Raw genomic sequence first — 17,752 nt, forward strand, 5'->3', positions numbered from 1 at the left:
TTCTTGAATGGTGCTCGGGATGTTTGGTGAAGACACAGTAATTATAAGGGCAAAGAGTTAGAGGAGAAAGATGATGACAGGACTCTGGCTAAATAAAGCAGAAAGTGATCCACAATATAGCACAAACCCAGAGTGAGTCAGAATTCTCCTCATTCCCATTGTGAAAAAAAAAAAAAAAAACAACCCTTGATAACAGAAGTTATTAATAGGCTATGACATGTGCAGTGATCTTTCCGTTGACTCTGCATTAGTCAGAGCCTTACTGGAGATAGGGACCCTGTATGGTCATTGAACTTCACAGAGATGCGAGGAAACTAGCAAAGATCCACAGCTGGGTAGACTTGATGGAGGGTGGATGAAACCAGAAAAAAGTCAAGCAGGCTCACTATGGACAGAACAGAGACATTGATCTTGCCTCAGTGCCAGGCAGGTTTCTGTGAGGACAACTGTCTGCAGAGGGTTGAATGTAAGGAAAGGGCCTCCACCAACCAGGAGGCATGTCTGGGGACACAAAACAGGGTTTTTTAGGCTCTGGGTTGATTATTTAGATCCTGGGATGAGCACTCTTGCGACTTTAACCCTGGAAACATTTGGGAACTGCCAGATCTGCTGCTCTGGGTGGTTCAAATACCTACCTGCCTGATACCAGCTTAGGTGCCTCTGGGGGTCCCACTCCAGCTTTGTGACAATTGCTTCCTAGCAGTCCCCTGAGAAAGGGTTGGTGGATCTGAAGAAAGTGCTACCCAGCTTTCCTGGGCCAACCCTCTTCCTGTCCCCACACATTCAGTTCAGGATGCATTTCTAGCCAGCCAGGTTGGCATGCCATGACATCATCTGATCCTGCTCTTCCAGCCCTGCTGAGCAGGGTGAACTTAGAGAGGAGCTGGGTGGGGGAGTGGAAACTACCCAGACAAGGTCCTCTTGTTGCATGGAGAATGGGAGTGACCCAGGTTACCTTAAGAGCCTTTTAGTTCAGCTTCCTACAATGTGATAGGTGCTTTACACACATTCTTTTGAATTCACACAACAATGTTGGAGTTAAGGTTTCATAAGTGTGGAAATGGAGTTGAAGACAAGTTAAGTAATTTGCCCAGGGTCACACTGCTGATAAAGGAATGCCTACACCGTGTTTACCTAGCTGTAAAATCTGAAAATCTGAGCCCTTGCCTTTAGAGCATGCATGCAGACATGAAAATTGCAGACCAGAGCTTCCCACCCAAAGCCACACATGCTGACTTGAGACAATAACTCAGGCTCCTAACTATTCATCAAGAAATCTTTCTATGACACATGGCTTATTCTGATGCCTGAAGTGACCCAGGATGCTGCAGGGCCCAGGCCAGCCTGGATCAAGTGTAACTGAGAAGTTGGCAGAGTTTGGACAGACTGTTTTCTGCCCCACAGACCCTTAACCCAGGAAACGTCGTGAAAATCCTATCCCAGGAGGATCCAGCAGGGCAAAGGCCGGGCTAGTCAGTTTCTGGAGGGGCCATTCTGGGGCCAGGGCACAGGCAATGAGATGTAGTGGGAAAACCTGCACGTGGGTCAGAATATCCCAATGGGGATCTACTGCAAGTTACTTAAAGCTCCAAGTTTCTTCGTCAGAAAAACTAGGGTAGGGAGCTGGACGTGTTGGCGCACAACTGCAATCCCAGTTACTCGGGAGCCTGAGGCTGGAGGACAGTAAGTTTAAGGCCAGTCTGGGCAACTTGGGAAGACCCTGTTTCAAAAATAAATAAGTAAATAAAATAATAATAATAATAATAAAAATGGCTGGGAGGGGGGACTGGGGATATAGCTCAGTTGGTAGAGTGCTTGCTTTGCATACACAAGGCCCTGGGTTCAATCCCCAGCACCACAAAAAAAAAAAAAAAAAAAAAAAGAAAAGAAAAAAAAAAAAAAAAAGGCTGGGGATGTAGCTTAGCGGTAGGGCGCCCGAGTTCAATTTCCAGTTTTGTCAAAACGAAAAAACAAGACAAGGGCAAATCACGCTTGAAGGGCGCAGGCGCAAAAGCTGTAATCGTTACGCACCAAACTAATACTATCTGATCTCACTGTACCGTCACCGGGAAACATTCGGGGCTGTGCGGCCCTAGCGAGACCGGAGCGGGAACAGGAACGGGAGTCGGAGAAAAACTACAATACCCAGGAGGCACTGGGCGACCGGCGCGCGGCGGTGACGTCGCGGAGGCCGGCGCGAGGCGCTGCTTCGGCCGGAGCTGCCAGCGGGGTGCTGCCGCCGCTGGTTGTTACAGCTGCTGAAGCAGCTACGGCCCCTGCTCCCGGGCACCCCTCCCGGGCCCTCGACCTCCGGCTCCGCACGTGAGTCCGAATCGGTAACTTCGGAGTAGCGGAACCCGGAGGCCCGGGGCTAGAGGAGGGGCGGGAAAGAAAGTGGGGGTTGTTGGAGGGGCGCCGCAGACCTGGGGAGACCTGGGCAGGGTGATTGGGGATGAAGGGGGTTGCTGCATCACCCTGGGAGGGGCCCGTAGAGGAAAGTGGGAGTAGGAGGCCAGGGGTGGGACTTCGGGGAGGAGTGTTTCGACTGGGGTGGGGGGCGGGGAGAGGCTGGACTTAGGGGATAAAGGTTTTGGCTGGGTGAACGCGTGGAAATGGGGGTGGGGCCCCGGACCCAGCCGGGCTCGAGTGTCAGGTCCCAAGCTGGAAAGCAAAGCTGGAGGCCCTCGGGCCAGAAGTCCCACTCAGAAAACCCCAACAATAGTTAGGATTCCGCCTCTTCGCTCCTCCCTGCCCCCGGGTTAGAGAGGGTTCCCTTTCTTTCTACTCCCACCGACCTCCAGAGTTCGGGAGGCTGGGCCACAGCCAAGAGGTGAGCCACTTTGGTCCTGCAGGTTGGGGGTGGGCGGAGCGATAGTGTCATTGTGGCGTGCTGCCACGGGCTCCCTTTTGGGGTCTTCGGGGTACAGTCCTGGATGTTTGGGCTCGTCATCCACAAGGCAGGAAGCTTACTGTTTAAAGGTTTGCTTTTACCTGGGGGAGGGAATGGGAAACACTCACCTAGTGGCTGCCCTGGGGCGCACTCTGGCCTTGACGTGAGTGTCTGACGGACTGGTTGGGCCGGGATGTTCGTGTGTGGAGCCAAGGGGGAGGGGAAAAGACCTACTAGCAAAAAAGTGGTTAACAGAACAGAGTTGCTGCAGGCTCTGGTTTGAGGCAGGTTATGAAACCGAATCAGGGGCTGGTGCAGGCAGCCACCTGCCAGCTATGGCAGTGAAACTTTGCAGTGTGAGCTTCTGGGGACCTATCTGCATTTGCCAGCCTCTTCTCCCTATTTCTCCACTTCTGGGAGAAGGGTCAGTTGATTACTAATGGAAGCGACATGTACCGCAGTTACCAAAATCCCAAGAGTGCTTTCTATCTGCCAGTGTTTTTTTCTTTCTTAGTTTATGAATCTCTAAGGTCTTTTTTGGGGGCGTGGGGTAGGGCAGTGGTCTCCTAGGGCTTCCTGCTCTAATCTTCAGGCTTCAGGAAGAAGCTTCCTAGAGTGTTATCTAGGGCCTAGATCCAGGCTCTTCCTAGACTCATCAGGCTTTGTTGGATTCCCTGTTAGACAGAAGGGGGTGTAGAATCTTATGATCTGGGATTCAGCAAGGCTTTTCTCACTCCTGGACAAAATGCTAGGGAGGGCTAGGAGTCTTTCTGCATCTGCAGCCCTGATTTAGGAAGGGAGGGGCAACAGTTTCTGGTGACACTTGGGGAGCTTTGCCCCTCTCCTTAGTGGTAAGTTCTTCAGAGCCCTCACCTCTCAGACAGACACAGCCTCTGTCCCAGGTGGAGCCTTTTGTGTAGTAGGTGTCCCCAGGGCTCTGTTAGGGTAACTGAAGTCCCAAGGCTCTGGGAAGGTAAACAACTGATTTTCTAGTTCCTTTTGTTTCTGTTAGGCTCAATTATCCAGCTTAATGAGCTGGGCCAATGGGCCCCAGGAGCATCACTTCCACCAGGGTGCACCCCAGGCCAGCTCATGTATGTTTGCTTGTTGGGAAACTTTGTTGTGGGTCTCATTTCCCTGAGGCCTGTAAGGTTTGAGTTTCTAAGGAGAGGAAATTTGCTTCCATTGTTCTGTAAGTAAGGAACTGACCCATGAGGATTCTGGGTCCTATGCAGACTTGGCTAGGATCCTGCCAGGAGAGTTAGTATCTGAGTCTAAGGGGATTGGCCCAATGGGTTGATAGAGGTGGTCTTCTGGGCACTTCCAGGGTATCTCTGTCTGGGATTCCTTTCTACGATTCCAGGAAAGATGGGGCTGTTACCATGGTGATGACTTTGGGGTCTTTAGCAGACTGGACCCTACTACCTCAGGTCAGGAGGTGAGCCAGAACACAGGTGTCATCTGTTCCCATCTTCTACTGGTCACAGGACCCTCAGGGGTCTGGGGACAGCCAAGCTCTGGACAAGGGGCAAATCTTTCCCTTCCTGCCTTCTGTGCTCCCCTCTGCCCACTCTAGATATGTTGAGGGATTGCTATTTCCTGGGCATCAAAGGTGGCCTTCTGGTTCCTCCTGCTGACAGGGCTTCTACCACTGGAATTGGGCAGGGGAAGGGACAGTGTTAACATCTGGAAACAGGTGCTGGGAGGGGAGGCTGAGGTGAGGATGGATGGGGAGAGAAGGAAGGAGAGAGAAGGGAGGTCACAGATATAATTTTGTGTCCTTGGGAGGGTGGCTTTCAGCTGCCTTTGGGAATTATAGATGTTGGTCATGTTCTGTATCTTCCCCTCCCCTCTTTCTCCTCTGTCAATCCTCCTGGACTAAAGTTTGGATCCAGGTTTGGAGAATTAGGGGTGGATAGAAAGAGTACTTCATTCACTGCTGCCTGTGCCCACAGGGCTCGCCTTCTTTTACTCCTGTGGGAAAGGTTTAGGGTAGGAGAGGTCTCCTCAGGCCCTCAGAGTCAGCAGGAATTATGCTGAGGGAGAATTCTGGAGGGGTAAAGGCCCTGGAGATTTGACACCAGAATGACTGGCATCCCAAGGGTTAGTCTGAGTGTCTGCCAAATGGATACAATGTCTGGGTGGGTGCTTTTGTGTCACCTTCCAGATCTGAGCAAAGGCCCTCAAGTGAGACAGAGTCAGCGGGAATTATACTGAGGGAGAATTCTAGGAGTCAGACCTCTTCTCTCCCCCCAGTAGGAAGGGGGCCCTCATAGAAATGCAATAGCAGGTGACCTTGGGGGATGGGCATTAATTTCTCTGCTCTGGACCTGGATACCTTTTGATGATCTGTCCTCCTAGGCACTTACAGGGCACTATCCTGATGGGATGATGCATAGGACAGCCAAGTGTTAATTCCACCTCAGCAGTAGGAAATGACTAGAGACAAGTCCATATGGACTTTTTTCCAGCTCCAGTCTTGTGAAAAAAAGCAGTGAGACTCTATGGAGTTCTCAGGGAAGAAAGATCCTGCCATTCTGCTGGATCCAGAGGGTGTAAGGGGGCAGGGGAAGTGGTGTGACCTGTCTCACCTATGCTGCTTGTTTTCAGAGCAGCAGCGGAGAGGGGTGACAGGATGAATGTGGGCACAGCACACAGCGAAGTGAACCCCAATACACGGGTGATGAATAGCCGCGGCATCTGGCTCTCCTATGTGCTCGCCATCGGGCTTCTCCATGTCGTGCTGCTGAGCATCCCCTTCGTGAGTGTCCCTGTCGTCTGGACCCTCACCAACCTCATCCACAACATGGTGAGAGCCTGCCCACTACATCTGACCACATGCACTGCTCTTTGATGGGGCTGAGAAATGGGAGGAATCTGCCAAACGTGGGCCAGGTAGCAGGGAGACAACCTGACTTATGTTGCCAGAACCCAGGCCTACCTCTTACCTTTCCATCCCACTCTTCCTCCTGGGTTCTAGCCCTGTGAACACCTATAAGAAGAGTCAAATCTGCAGACTTGTCTACATCTTCAGGATGGGGTGGCTTGTGGATTTGGAAACCAAGGGCTCTGAAGTATCCCCAGGACCCAGGAATCCTAGTGCCTAGCCTGGAGCAGAAAGGCTCTTTTCCCAAGTTAGGATCTCATGCCATCCTTCACTCTGGTCATCCTTTCCTCCTTAGCACCCATTGCCTCTGACTCCTTTGGTGGGCAGGCAGCAGTCTAATCCCCCTCAGTTTGCTCCTTCTTGCTGGCTCATGGAGGCGCAAACTGGGCTAGAGGGCAGCATCTCTGTTCCTTTTCTGCAGCTAACTCTTCTTCCTTTCAGTCTCCTCATGCCAGGTGTGCCCTCTCTCCCTGGAGTCCTCTTGTTTTCCTGCCAATCTCCCAGCTGCTCCATCTTGGCCTCCAGCCCATATCCCCCTGCCCAACAGGGGGAGGCTGCAGATCACCTGGAACTACTTCTGTGACTGGGTTGAGGAGCTAAGCTGGGGACTCTTTTGCCTTTTGTATCCTCTAACGAAGGCACCCCTCTCCAGGGCATGTACATCTTCCTGCACACAGTGAAAGGGACACCCTTCGAGACCCCAGACCAGGGCAAAGCGAGGTTGCTGACACACTGGGAGCAGATGGACTACGGGGTCCAGTTCACGGCTTCTCGGAAGTTCTTGACCATCACGCCCATTGTGCTGTGAGTGCCTTTGCTAATGAGGATACCAGTAGGCAGGCCTGGAGTGCAGGAGGGGGCTGAGCTAAGAGGGCCCTTGGTACCCTGGGAGATCTTCATTCCACTTCTGGTGTGGAGACGTCTCCTATAATTCCTTAGTGGTCAGAATTCTGAGGGAGGAGGGGACCTCTGGTCTTTCATCTCTCTCCCCAACCTTTCCCTCCAGGTACTTCCTAACCAGCTTCTACACCAAGTACGACCAGATTCATTTCATCCTCAACACTGTGTCTCTGATGAGCGTTCTCATCCCTAAGCTGCCCCAGCTCCATGGAGTCCGCATTTTTGGCATCAATAAGTACTGAGGGTGCAGCCCCTTCCCCAGCCTGGGGTGGCAGGGGAGGAGTGGAAGGCGTATGCTGTGATGCTGAAGACAAGGAGCCTCTGGACACTGCCGGAGATGGGGATCATGCCTCTGGGCTTAGGTCCCCCTTGCTTCCCCAGTAGCCGACTTGGAGTAGCTTGTAGTGGGGTTGGGGTGGGCCCCTGAGCTCTAACCCATTCTGATTTTTTTGATCTTTTCCTTTTGCCTTTTGAATTGACTCCATGGGGGTGGTCATAGAAGGGGCTGGGCTCCTGGGCTGAACGTGGACCTGAATCTCCAGGGTCGGGACAGGAGGTGAGGGAGAAAGCCCTGCTTGCTTGTTTACCCTCAGGCAGCCAAAGCACTTTAACCCCTGTGAGGGAGCAGAGGAAGGTACGGCTTCTGGATTGTTTCCTTTTGGTTCTCCAGGCTATAGGGCAACAGTGTTTTTTTGTACCTATGGAAGCAAGTGTGTGACAGTACCTCACCCCTCTGGGTAGAGAGCTGTCTGATTATAGGTCCCAGGCTTTTGGTGGCTCCCCTGCACCCTACTCTGGGTGCTGGGTAGGAGTGGGGAGGGTGAGGAGAGGGGAGGTGGTGGGGGGCATACATGGCCTGGTTCCAGAGGTAAAGGGCCAGGGCTCTGCCATCCTGGTCCTGGTAGAGGTTGGGAGAGGACAGTGGTGGGTAAGGGTGGGGTAGTGAGCTGAGTCTTAGAAGAGTGGGCCTCAGCAGTAGCGGAAGTGTATTGTAAGGGGGGTGGGCGGAAGCTAGACCCACCTCCTCCTGGGATGCCAGCTTTCAGGGTTTCCTCACCCACAGAATGGTCTTGGGGAGAGGTAAGGGAAGTGGCTGTGGATTTGAAATTCCTGGGGTGGCATGAGGGGTGGACATGGGTGGAGGAGGCCATGTCATTGTAAGCACAGGTACAGTTTGACACTGTCCTCTGTGTGGTGCGAGGGTGTGGGGAAGCTGCAACAGAAACAGTAAACAATGGGGCCCTTCCGTAGCCCCTCACCTTGTGACCTCCCTCTTCAGACTGGTGCCAGGCAGGGCCTCTTGAGGGACATGTACACGTGGGGCTCTGAAACCACCTCCCCAAGAGCTTGGTGGACCGAAGGGTCCTGTAGGATTGTGGCAGGGGTGGAGGGAGTTGTGGTGGAAGGAGCGAGGAGTGGCTGTAGGCACTGTCTCAGCCCAAGGAGGGAGACAGGTGGGGCTGGAGAGGAGGTGCCTTCTCCCCTCCTAGTCCTGCTGGGAGCGTGTTACACTGACAAGGTGTGGGTGCCTGAACCCTCTCCTGGGGGGCCTGAGGGAGGAGGGGAGGTCACTTATCCTATTTTCTGCCTCCTACCCCCCACCCCCACCCCATGTATCACAGGGAACTTTCACCTTAAATCTTTCTAAGCAAAGTGTGAATAGGATTTTTACTCCCTTTGTACAGTATTCTGAGAAACGCAAATAAAGGGCAATGTGTTCCTGTTTCCCCTGCGTCTGGCCTCTGTTTCCTGGAGGGCCCTGGGGGAGGGGGCAGCAGCTCCTGCTGATGCAGTGGAGGGGACTCTGGGACTGCTGGCTTCTCAGGCCCCATTAGGCCATGCACCTCTGGCTTCATAGGCAGTGGGCCCTTCAGTGGCCAGGGAGAGGGTCCGTCCAGCCATGGTTTTACAAATGGAGTGGTGGGGGTGGGAGGGCAGTCCTTCCCTCTGAAACTCACTTTTTCTCACTTCTCGCAAGGTTGTTCCTAGTCACTAAGGAATTTTCATGCTTCCTCCTCCTTCCATGAGCATAAGTGGGAAGGGAAGAGGTAACCCCAGGACTTCTTGAGTCTCACACAGCCTAGAGAGGGAGGAGTTCTTATCTCCTGGGGACATGGCTTTTCAGGGTGTCTGTGCAGTATTATCTCCTACTCCTGGGACAGGTGCAAAGTCCCAGACAGGAGGGAGGACCTCCCCTTGGCAGCCTGGCTCCTCCAAGCTTGGTCCAGCTTCATGGCATCCTTGAAGTGGGTCTGGAGGAGTGCAAGATCTTTGCTGAAGTCCACACCCGCCCCCACCGACTCCCCAAGTGGGGCCACAGAGCAGTGAGAGGAGAAATGCCGCCCCTGGGTCCAGTCCTGGGAGTGGGACTGCCCAGGTTGCTTCCATGGCTGGTAGGAGTGCAATTAGGGCAAGGTTCAGGGCGCATCAACAGTGATCTCTGTTCCAGTCCCCAAGCTGTCACTTACTAGCTGTATGGCCTCATCCAGGTACTTTTCTGAGTTTCAGTTTTTTCCTCTGCTATATGTATAGTACTTCTTAGGACTGTTGTGAGCATTTGTTCAGTGCCTGTGAACGCTTAATATTTGGTGATTAGTTGCCACCATCACCATTTTCTTTAAATGTTCTTTTAGAAATGAGGGATGCAGAGACCAGAATACAGTCTGGGCTCACATAGGTGGTTATCTCTGAGAGAGGACACAGGGCCAGAGACCTCTCCCTGGAGAAGGAAGTTGATGAAGAGGATAGGTAGCATCCAGAAAGGAGGACCTACATCTCCCTGAGAGGGTCCACAGGGGTATGTGATGGGCAGGGAGGCTGAGTCCTACTGGCTCAGCCTGTTCTTTGCAGGCATTGACTGCAATTGTTTGGAGTCTTCATTGCTGCCCATCATAGTGTGGCATTTGGGTAGCTGGCTCCAAGGTCACTGTCCTGTCCCTGACAGCATGCATTGCTTGCTGACACTTGGTTGATACCCACCCATATTCCATTTCTCTACTCTAACTCACAGGATAGCACAGCCCAGGCTGCCCTGTTCTGTACCATTCTCTGGCTCAAACTCACCTGGGATATCTATCAGGATCTTCCATCTATTTCTTGGGTCCAAAAGAAAGGAAGGGGTTCTGGTCTAATTTGCCTCCAGCCCAGCTACGGCATATGAGGCTTATCTAAAGACCTGGGAGGTGGGGCACGTAGCCCTTCCCAGCCTTCCCAGAAGTGCTCCACCTGGGAACTTTGAAATACTTTATATCTTCCTGAGACTCAGAGGCCAGGAATTGTGCAGAGATCTGACAGGGGATTCTGATAATTTCCATTTTTGGTGAGCAGCAGAGGACAAGACAGAAGGTAGGTAGTCTTTGAGAAAGGTTTGTGGTCCTGGTCACTCTTTCCAAACACCTAGAAGAATTCCCAGCTTGGGAGAAAGTTGAGAGTTGGCTGCCACAATGGGGGCAGGGGCAGAAAAGGAGCAGTGGGTGAGCAAGTGCCTGGGTCAGGAGCAGAGACTGAGGAGAAGGTGGCCAGAGGTAGGATGGGAAGCAAATCTCGGGAAGCTTTGTTTCCTTCTGAGATCAACTTCATCACTACCACCAGTTGGAAATGGTAAGGAGGTACCCATCCAACCGCCTTGTAGAATACAGCAAGGGAGAGAGGCCCAGGAATCAGAGCCAAGGGAAGAAATAGCCAGTTGGGGCTGGTCATGTGAAGTCTAGATGCTGTGCCCCACCTCTTCCTGGTTCCTATGTCACATTGGTGACAGTCTGGCTGGGAGATGAAGGGGCCTGCTTCATGCCCTTGGAACAGGGGGCAGCTCTACTATGAGTGATGCAGAAAATGGGTCTCACTTTGCTTGTTTGGGGTAATCCCTACTCCATCCTTCCTTCATATGGGTTCCATGAAGGGCAGAGGCGAATCTGAAATCTGTAGTGTTTACTCTTATTTATCATGCCTCACTTTTTAAAAATGAGGAAGGTAAACCATTCCAGGTTCTAGTTGTCCTGGAATCTTTGGCTCTTCCTTGATCCTAATCTGCCAAAGGTAGATTTAAATACCTGAACCGTACCCTCCTCCCCCAAACTGAAATTAGCTTCCTTTAGCCAGTTAGTCCAGACAATGCTTATTATATTTGAGGAAGTCACAAGAAATGTGACTGGATGAAGTGGATGCTGGAGAGGATATGATTGCTGTCAGAAGCATCCTTAATACTGGCAGATTCCACTGCTTCTCTGGTGATGGGGAAGAGGAGCCCCCTGGGGATGGTGCTGCTACAGAATAGACCTCATCTTGCAGGACATACTGCAGGAGGGTGAAGTGTGATGAGCTGGACACTGAGCTTCCAGGTCAGTAGGAGGTGAATGAGGCACAGAGGCCTCCCCTGCCCTACTCCATTCTATACTCAATTCCCTACTGCCATCAGTCAAGCCAGCCAACTGATTTGTACATCATGTCTGCACACCACAATTTACGAAATTCACCTAAGAGCTGCATAGGGGAGGGGAGAAGGGGAAGTAGAGATTTCTTTTAAATTAGCTGAGCTCTCCTCATGCTTTTTGTTTTGTTTTGGTACTGCGATGGAACCCAGATGCACATTACCACTGAACTACATTCCATCTCTTTTTATTTTGAGACTGAGTCTTGCTTCAAGGAGCCTATATGGTGCACTTTCTCTGGAGATGGCTTGCGTTCTCCCTTGAATATCTCTGCTCTCCTAAATAAATCTTTATGTCTCTGAAAACAAAACAAAACAAACAAAAAACAAAATGAGAACAAAAAAAGGAAAAGCCTATCTGTTTGCATACAAAATTCAGGGGCAGAGGTGAAACAAAACCGAAAAAATCCTTGCAATGAAGTGAATTGGTAATATGAATTTATTTCCAGCAACTTGGTTTGCTCTCTTTTCAAAAAGATTTTTATATTTTTTAAAAAAATTTGAGGCAGGATCTTGCTCAGTTACTTAGGGCCTTCGATAAGTTGCCAAGACTGGTCTTGAACTTGCCATCCTCCTACCTCAGTCTGTCACTGGATTTACAGGTGTGCACCTTTGTGAGCAGCACTTTGACTCCTCTTTGACTCTGACAGTTTCTCAAAATTTCCTTGTTTTTGATGACCCTCACAGTTTTGAGTAGTACTGGTTGGATGCATTGTAAGGTGTCCCTTTATTGGAATTTTTCTCATTTTTTCTTCATGTTCGACTGCAGGTATGGATTTGAGGAGGAAGACCATGGTAAAGTACTGTTTTTATCACATTATATCAAGGGTACACAGTATCAACAGGCCTTATCAATGTTAATGTTGACCTTGATTCCCTGGCAGAAGTAGTGTTGGTCAGGTTTTTACTCTTCCCTGCTCCACTTCTCCATACTGTATTCTTTGGGCACATAAAATTTTATTACTTTTTCTCTCTGACAAAGTACATGCAAATTTTTACATCATTCAAGAAACAAATGGGCCCTGAGACATTATTGTGTCACATGTGTAGGGTTGATTTCAGGCACTGTTTCTGTGTGTTTCCACCAGTTCCAAATGCATTTTCTTCTGGAAATCTAGCCCTCTCCTCCAAATGCATCAGCTAGGGCTCTTCTTCCTATGCAGGTTTGTACTTGGGAGGCCTGAGAGAATGGCTCCTTCACTAACCCTGACAGGGCTGCTGACTCAGCTTAGGGCCCTGATTAGCACTGATCAGTTGGGGTGGAATCGATGCAGGTGGGCAACTTTCCAGAGTTGCTTCACTTTCCATCTGCATGGTTCATAGAAGCACCTGGAATTTAATTCTGCCTAATTTTTGTTTTCCAATTGGTAGGGGCTCCTACTGCTTTAGCTCTACTTTTCCTTGTCTCATTTTAGCCTCTCAAATACGACAAGCTCCCACTTATTGAGCACTGGAATGTGTGCCAGGCACTTTGTTAAGGGCTATCTGCATTATTTAATTTCCCCAAGCAGAGGAAGTATGTACTGTTAATATTCATCTATAGATGAGGAAGCAAATTTGAAAAGGTCAGGTAATTTACTCAAGATCATTTGGTAAGAAGGTGGGCCAAATCCGGCACTGTGTGAGGGTGTTTTAGAGAAAGTTTTTTTGGGGTCAGCTTCAGTATGACTTTTGCCCTTGTCTTTCCAGGTCAAAAGGTTGAGTTACAAGTAATGGACAACAAGGACTTGAAGTTGACAGAGAAATTATCCAAAGAAGAAATAATTGCAGGTGGCTTCTGGGGGGCCTCACAAACAGAAAACCAAGATGGTGAAGAAGTGTATACACCAGAAATCTCTGGAGTCTCTTGAGAACAAGTGAGGCTGGAGTTGGACAGCAATGGGGAGGGAAAAGGGAGAAGCCCAGCCTAGGCATCACGGGCAGCCATGGCAGTACCCTGGCTGATGCAGCCTGTCACACCCCATCCTGGCACTTACCAACCCACTCCTCACTCAAACCCACTTCCTCCTCTCTGCTCATTTCTCCAGTAGCAATCTCTAGGCAATCTTTTTCCGGTGCCCCCAATTCTCTTCCATCTCTGCTACCCTCAGGGGTGATAAATTCCTCTGGCTTCGACACACCAGCTGATACCAAGAGGTCACTCCTTGCTCTCTTGTACTGAGTGGCAGAGCCAGCATTTTGTGCTTGATTTGCTCTGTCTTTTGAGCAAGCCCATGGTTCCATGTCCTTCTTCCCCACTGCACCAGGAGCAACTCATGACAAAGGACTGACTTTACTCACCTCTTGGTGTTGACCCCCAGCACACAGTAGGTGCTCAACAAAGGAGCCGAAGTGAAGCATATAGTGAAATTGAAACACCCCTTGCAGAACATTTCTTGCACAGAAAGTACCACCACCCTACCCACTAGGTGGCACCAGTCAAATGCCCTGGAGGTTCTGTTATCTGAAGGGCATATATTTCTAGCTTAAGGGGACATCACTAGCTTCGCCCCTGCTGCTGGTGTTGGTCTTTTCTTTCCCAGCTGGAATTGCTAGAGGTAGAGGAGTAACTCAGGGGAAGGAGCCCCACAGTTCTCTAGGATAGCTCTCCCTGAGCAAGTAGGTGCTTTTCTGCCTTTTTTTAGGGACCTCAGTGAGGTTTTTATTGGTCCATTGAACTCCCCCTGCTTTCCATAACAATGCTGGGGGCAGGCTCCAGGATTTTTCTAAGGGAGCTCAGCTTTTTTTCTGGAATATCTGTTGTTTTTAGGGTGAGGGTGTATGGTCTTTATACATAGGGACAGTAGATAGGGGTGTTCAGAGGCAGCAATGCATGGCTTCCTTTGAGGGTCTTTTGGTTGCAAATAACAAGCTCCATCAGGCTATTTTAAGTCACCATGTGAATTTCCTTATGAAATCACAGATGCCTCACCAGCCCAAGGACAGCCAGTGCAGCCAGTGGGCTCCACCACCAATGGAAGGAGCTGGAAGCCCTTCTCAGAGAAGGGGGTGCTAGACTCACCAGACACCCATCTCAGTGTCATGGGAAAGGCATGTGCTTTGGACTCACATAGACCTGGGTTTGAATCCCAGCTCTACACTTACTGTGTGTGACCCTGAACCATCCATAACCTGTCACTAAGCCTCAGTTTCTTCATATGAAAAATGCATGTGATTCTGCCCACACCATAGGGGTGTATGAGGGTTAAATGTGCTTCCTGGAATTTCTCACCTTCAGTGATGTGCCACACCCACTGTCAACACTAGTGTGTTCTCTTCCCACTTTGCATTCCCACTCCCCACTCCCAGTGGCTAAGCCAGCTATCTGTGTTCCAGTTTTCCAGCTTCAGAAGCACCTCCTCTCAAATAGGAAGTAGCTGATGGATGGGGAGAGGTGTCAGTGGGAGGTGGGGCCTGAGATCATGAGCTCTCCCCACTACTCCCTCCAGGAAGCTGAAGGAGAAACTATGCCTCTTGTTCCAAAAAATTAACGGAAAAGATGCGTTTCTGAAGACAGGAACTCGAGATGGAAGAGAAGGGAAAACCTTCAAAGGAGAACAGCTGTATAACATTTGGAGTCAGCTCTGAAAATTCTTTTTCAGCTATGAAAACAAGGCTAGGGTCCTGGAAGAGGGGGTGAAAGAGCCAGTTGTGGCCCACCCACTGCAGGTCAAGGGGACACTGGCTGGTCCCCTTGCTGGTTCTCAGTTCTTGCTTCAGGTCTCCCTGAGCATTCTAGGTGCTCTTTGACCTTCTTGCCTCAAGAAAGGGGTCAAGTACTCTCGCCTCACTAGGGATGGCCTCTTTTTCCATAGCATTCTCCACAGTTCTTAGTTACACAGGTGTTTTGTTTCTTGCTCCTTGTCTTTCTTCCTTTCCTGGAGGCAGGAGGGCAAGAGCCACAGTCCCCAGAACAAAGCATTTGTTGAATGGACAGAAGAAACAGCATAAGTTTGGTGTTAAACACAGGGTCAACTTCAGCTCTGCCGCTCTTTTTAGCTGTGACACTGGCTCACATACTTGTCTCTCAGAGCCTCAGTCCTCTCATATGTAAAATGGTGACAAAAATGTCTACCTCACAGGGTTTTTTTGAAGACCAGGCAAGATAACTGTAGAACACCCAGGGATTCATCAGTGTGATTTCCTTTTCCCCAGCGCTTAAGGGAAATGACTGTCCTCTGGGAGCAGATCCTGGACTATGGAGTAAAACAGCTCATCTTTGTGGATAAGGAGAGAATGAGTAAGCATGGCCTGGTGGGAGCAGGATGGGGACCCTGAACACCCCGGTAGTGTGGGGGTAGATTCAATTAGGCTCTGTATCAGCCTGGGCTGGGCATCTGGTGAGGCTGGAGATGCGGGGACAGCTCCAGGGAAGAGGAACCCTTGGCTGAAGGTCTGAGATTCCACATGGACTCTGACCCTGCTGACCCAGCATTTGCCTTATCACACCACCAACCTTTTCCTAGACGTTGTAGCTCCCAGCTCAGTCTCCCAGTAGGAGTGGGGTTTATCCTATTCTTTTTTTTTTTTGGGGGGGGGGCTGAGGTTTAGGGGCAGGGTGTGGGGACTGGGAGAACCTGAAAAGAGGGAATTTACAGGGAGATAACTGGTCTCCCCTGCCACCTCTCTCTCTCTCTCTCTCTCTCTCTCTCTTTCTCTCTCTCTCTCTCTGCCTCTCTTGTTCTGGATTAGCTATTAATTTCTGGGGAAAAATGAACAAAGTCCTTTACAGGGGTGAGTGAGAAGCTGGGCCTCTTGTTCATTTCAGAATGGGCAAGGGCAAGAATATAACTTTTAAACAGAGGGCAAGAAATAGCCAGGAATTGTACAGTTGTTAGGGCTGAGAATGTAGAATGTATCCAGAGGTGGGAACCATAGTAAAGGGGAAAATCTGCCGTTGGAGAAGCAATCTGGATGGAATGTTGCCTTGGGTTTCCAGACTGCGGCCAGGACAACCTGACTTGCTAAGTACTCGCTGAAGGCCTGCTGGCCCAGGGAGCACAGCTGAGTTACCTGGCTAGTTCATACATGCCAGTACTGGCTGTGAAGAGGGCACAGGCCTGGAGTTGGCTCACTAGTCCTGCTCTGCCTTCCCCTAGCTCCACAACCTCCCAAGTTACGGTTTTCCTGACTTTAGAATCAAGGGGCTAGACCAGAAGATTCCTGTGATTCTGAATGTGCTTCCTCTGGAATTTCTGGGGTTTTTCCTGGAACCCAGCAGGGTTGTTGTATTGCCAAAGAAGTCTTGGTAAGAGATAAAGACAGAGGTCTGGGTGAGCAAGGACACACTGCCCCCTCTTTGGGCTTTGGCTGCTTCTCCAATCATCTGGGCATAATCCTATGGTCAGCTATCTCTGAGGATGTGGAAGGGATCTGCAAATACAGCTCAGCTATTTACACACAATGGTGGGAATGCAGGCTCGCTGGCATGGACAGTGAGGGCTCCTGCTGCAGGAGTAAAAATTTTCATCAGTGGGAAAAGAATGTCTACAATAGGGTGCTAGAGGTGAATGGAAGCATCTCTAAAATTCTTCCTTAAGGTAGAGAAGGATGGTGGTTCATCAAGTTTAGGTAAGCATGCTAGTGAGTTCAAGGTGGTTGTACCCTTCCACCCTCAGGTCCACTGATCAAGACTTCCAATCAATTGGGTGGGGTCTACTGAGTGGTGGCATGGGGATTTGGATTTAGGTTTAATGCTAGTGTGGAGGTTGCATGTGTCTCCTCTAAACATAGTGGTTCTCATTGGTTGTTTTTTTTTTTTTTTTTTTTTTTTTTTTTTTGGTACCAGGAATTGAACCCAGGGGCACTTAACAACTGAGCCACATCCTCAGCCCTTTTTATTTTATTTTATTTATTTTTTGAGACAAGGTCTACTAAGTTGCTTGGGGCCTTGCTAAATTGCTGAAACTGGTCTTGAATTTGCAGATCTGCTTCAGCCTCTCAAGCCTCTGGGATTACAGGTGTGCACCACTATACCTGGCTTATTGGTTGCATCTTGAAAGAACCTGGGGGAACTTTAAAACTAGTGATGTCTGAGTATTATCTCCATTAATTCTGACTTGACTGGTCTGGGGTGTGGCTTGGGAATCAGGGTTTTTTTTTTTTTTTTGCGGTGCTGGGGATCGAACCCAGGACCTTGTGCTTGCAAGGCAAGCATTCTACCGACTGAGCTATCTCCCCAGCCCTGGAATCAGGGTTTTTAATAACTTCTCCAGGGCTCATGTAGAAAGTTGAGAGCCACTGTTTTAACTTTCTTTTTAATTTATTTTTGTGGTACTGGAGATTGAACCAAGGGGCACTCTACCCCTGAGCTACAGCCCCAGTCCTTGTTTTTAAATTTTGAGTCAGGGTCTCGCTTAGTTGTTTAGGCTGGCCTTGAACTTGTGAACCTCCTGCCTCAGCCTCATGAGCAGCTGGGATTGTAAACATGTGCCAAGGTGGCCAGCTAACTTCCTTGATAATTTTAAATCCTCCATATTCCTAGTGTATCTGAGGACTGCATTTTGATGGCAAGACTAAAGAACCAAGTTTTGGTTTCCTGGAAGCAGAGAATTTGGGGTTGGGACTAAACTGGGGGCAAACTGGGGAGATGGAAGCCAGGTAAGTGGAAAGCAATGATGTTGGTTATCTGGAAAGAAGGATGATTCATTTTAACAGGAAAAGACTAGAA

General features: G+C 49.9%; 1 protein-coding gene across 3 annotated transcripts; it reads left to right on the forward strand.

The window, feature by feature from the left end:
* Nucleotides 1-2,104: 2,104 nt before the first annotated feature.
* Nucleotides 2,105-8,289, forward strand: ORMDL3 (ORMDL sphingolipid biosynthesis regulator 3). 3 transcript variants are annotated; one of them, XM_079135400.1, is made up of 4 exons: nucleotides 2,105-2,326; nucleotides 5,509-5,699; nucleotides 6,430-6,581; nucleotides 6,784-8,289. In XM_079135400.1, the coding sequence occupies exons 2-4, from the start codon at nucleotides 5,526-5,528 to the stop codon at nucleotides 6,917-6,919; spliced, it is 462 nt and encodes a 153-aa protein (XP_078991526.1). In that variant the 5' UTR covers nucleotides 2,105-2,326; nucleotides 5,509-5,525; the 3' UTR covers nucleotides 6,920-8,289. The 3 variants fall into 3 exon arrangements, with proteins under 3 accessions (XP_078991526.1, XP_078991527.1, XP_078991528.1); XM_079135401.1 differs by having other exon boundaries at nucleotides 2,105-2,322; nucleotides 5,500-5,699; XM_079135402.1 differs by lacking the exon at nucleotides 2,105-2,326 and adding an exon at nucleotides 2,674-2,830 and having other exon boundaries at nucleotides 5,501-5,699.
* The last annotated feature ends 9,463 nt before the right edge of the window (nucleotides 8,290-17,752 follow it).

The sequence above is a fragment of the Sciurus vulgaris genome, assembly GCF_902686455.1.
Source record: "Sciurus vulgaris genome assembly, chromosome: 3".
NCBI lineage: Eukaryota > Metazoa > Chordata > Mammalia > Rodentia > Sciuridae > Sciurus > Sciurus vulgaris.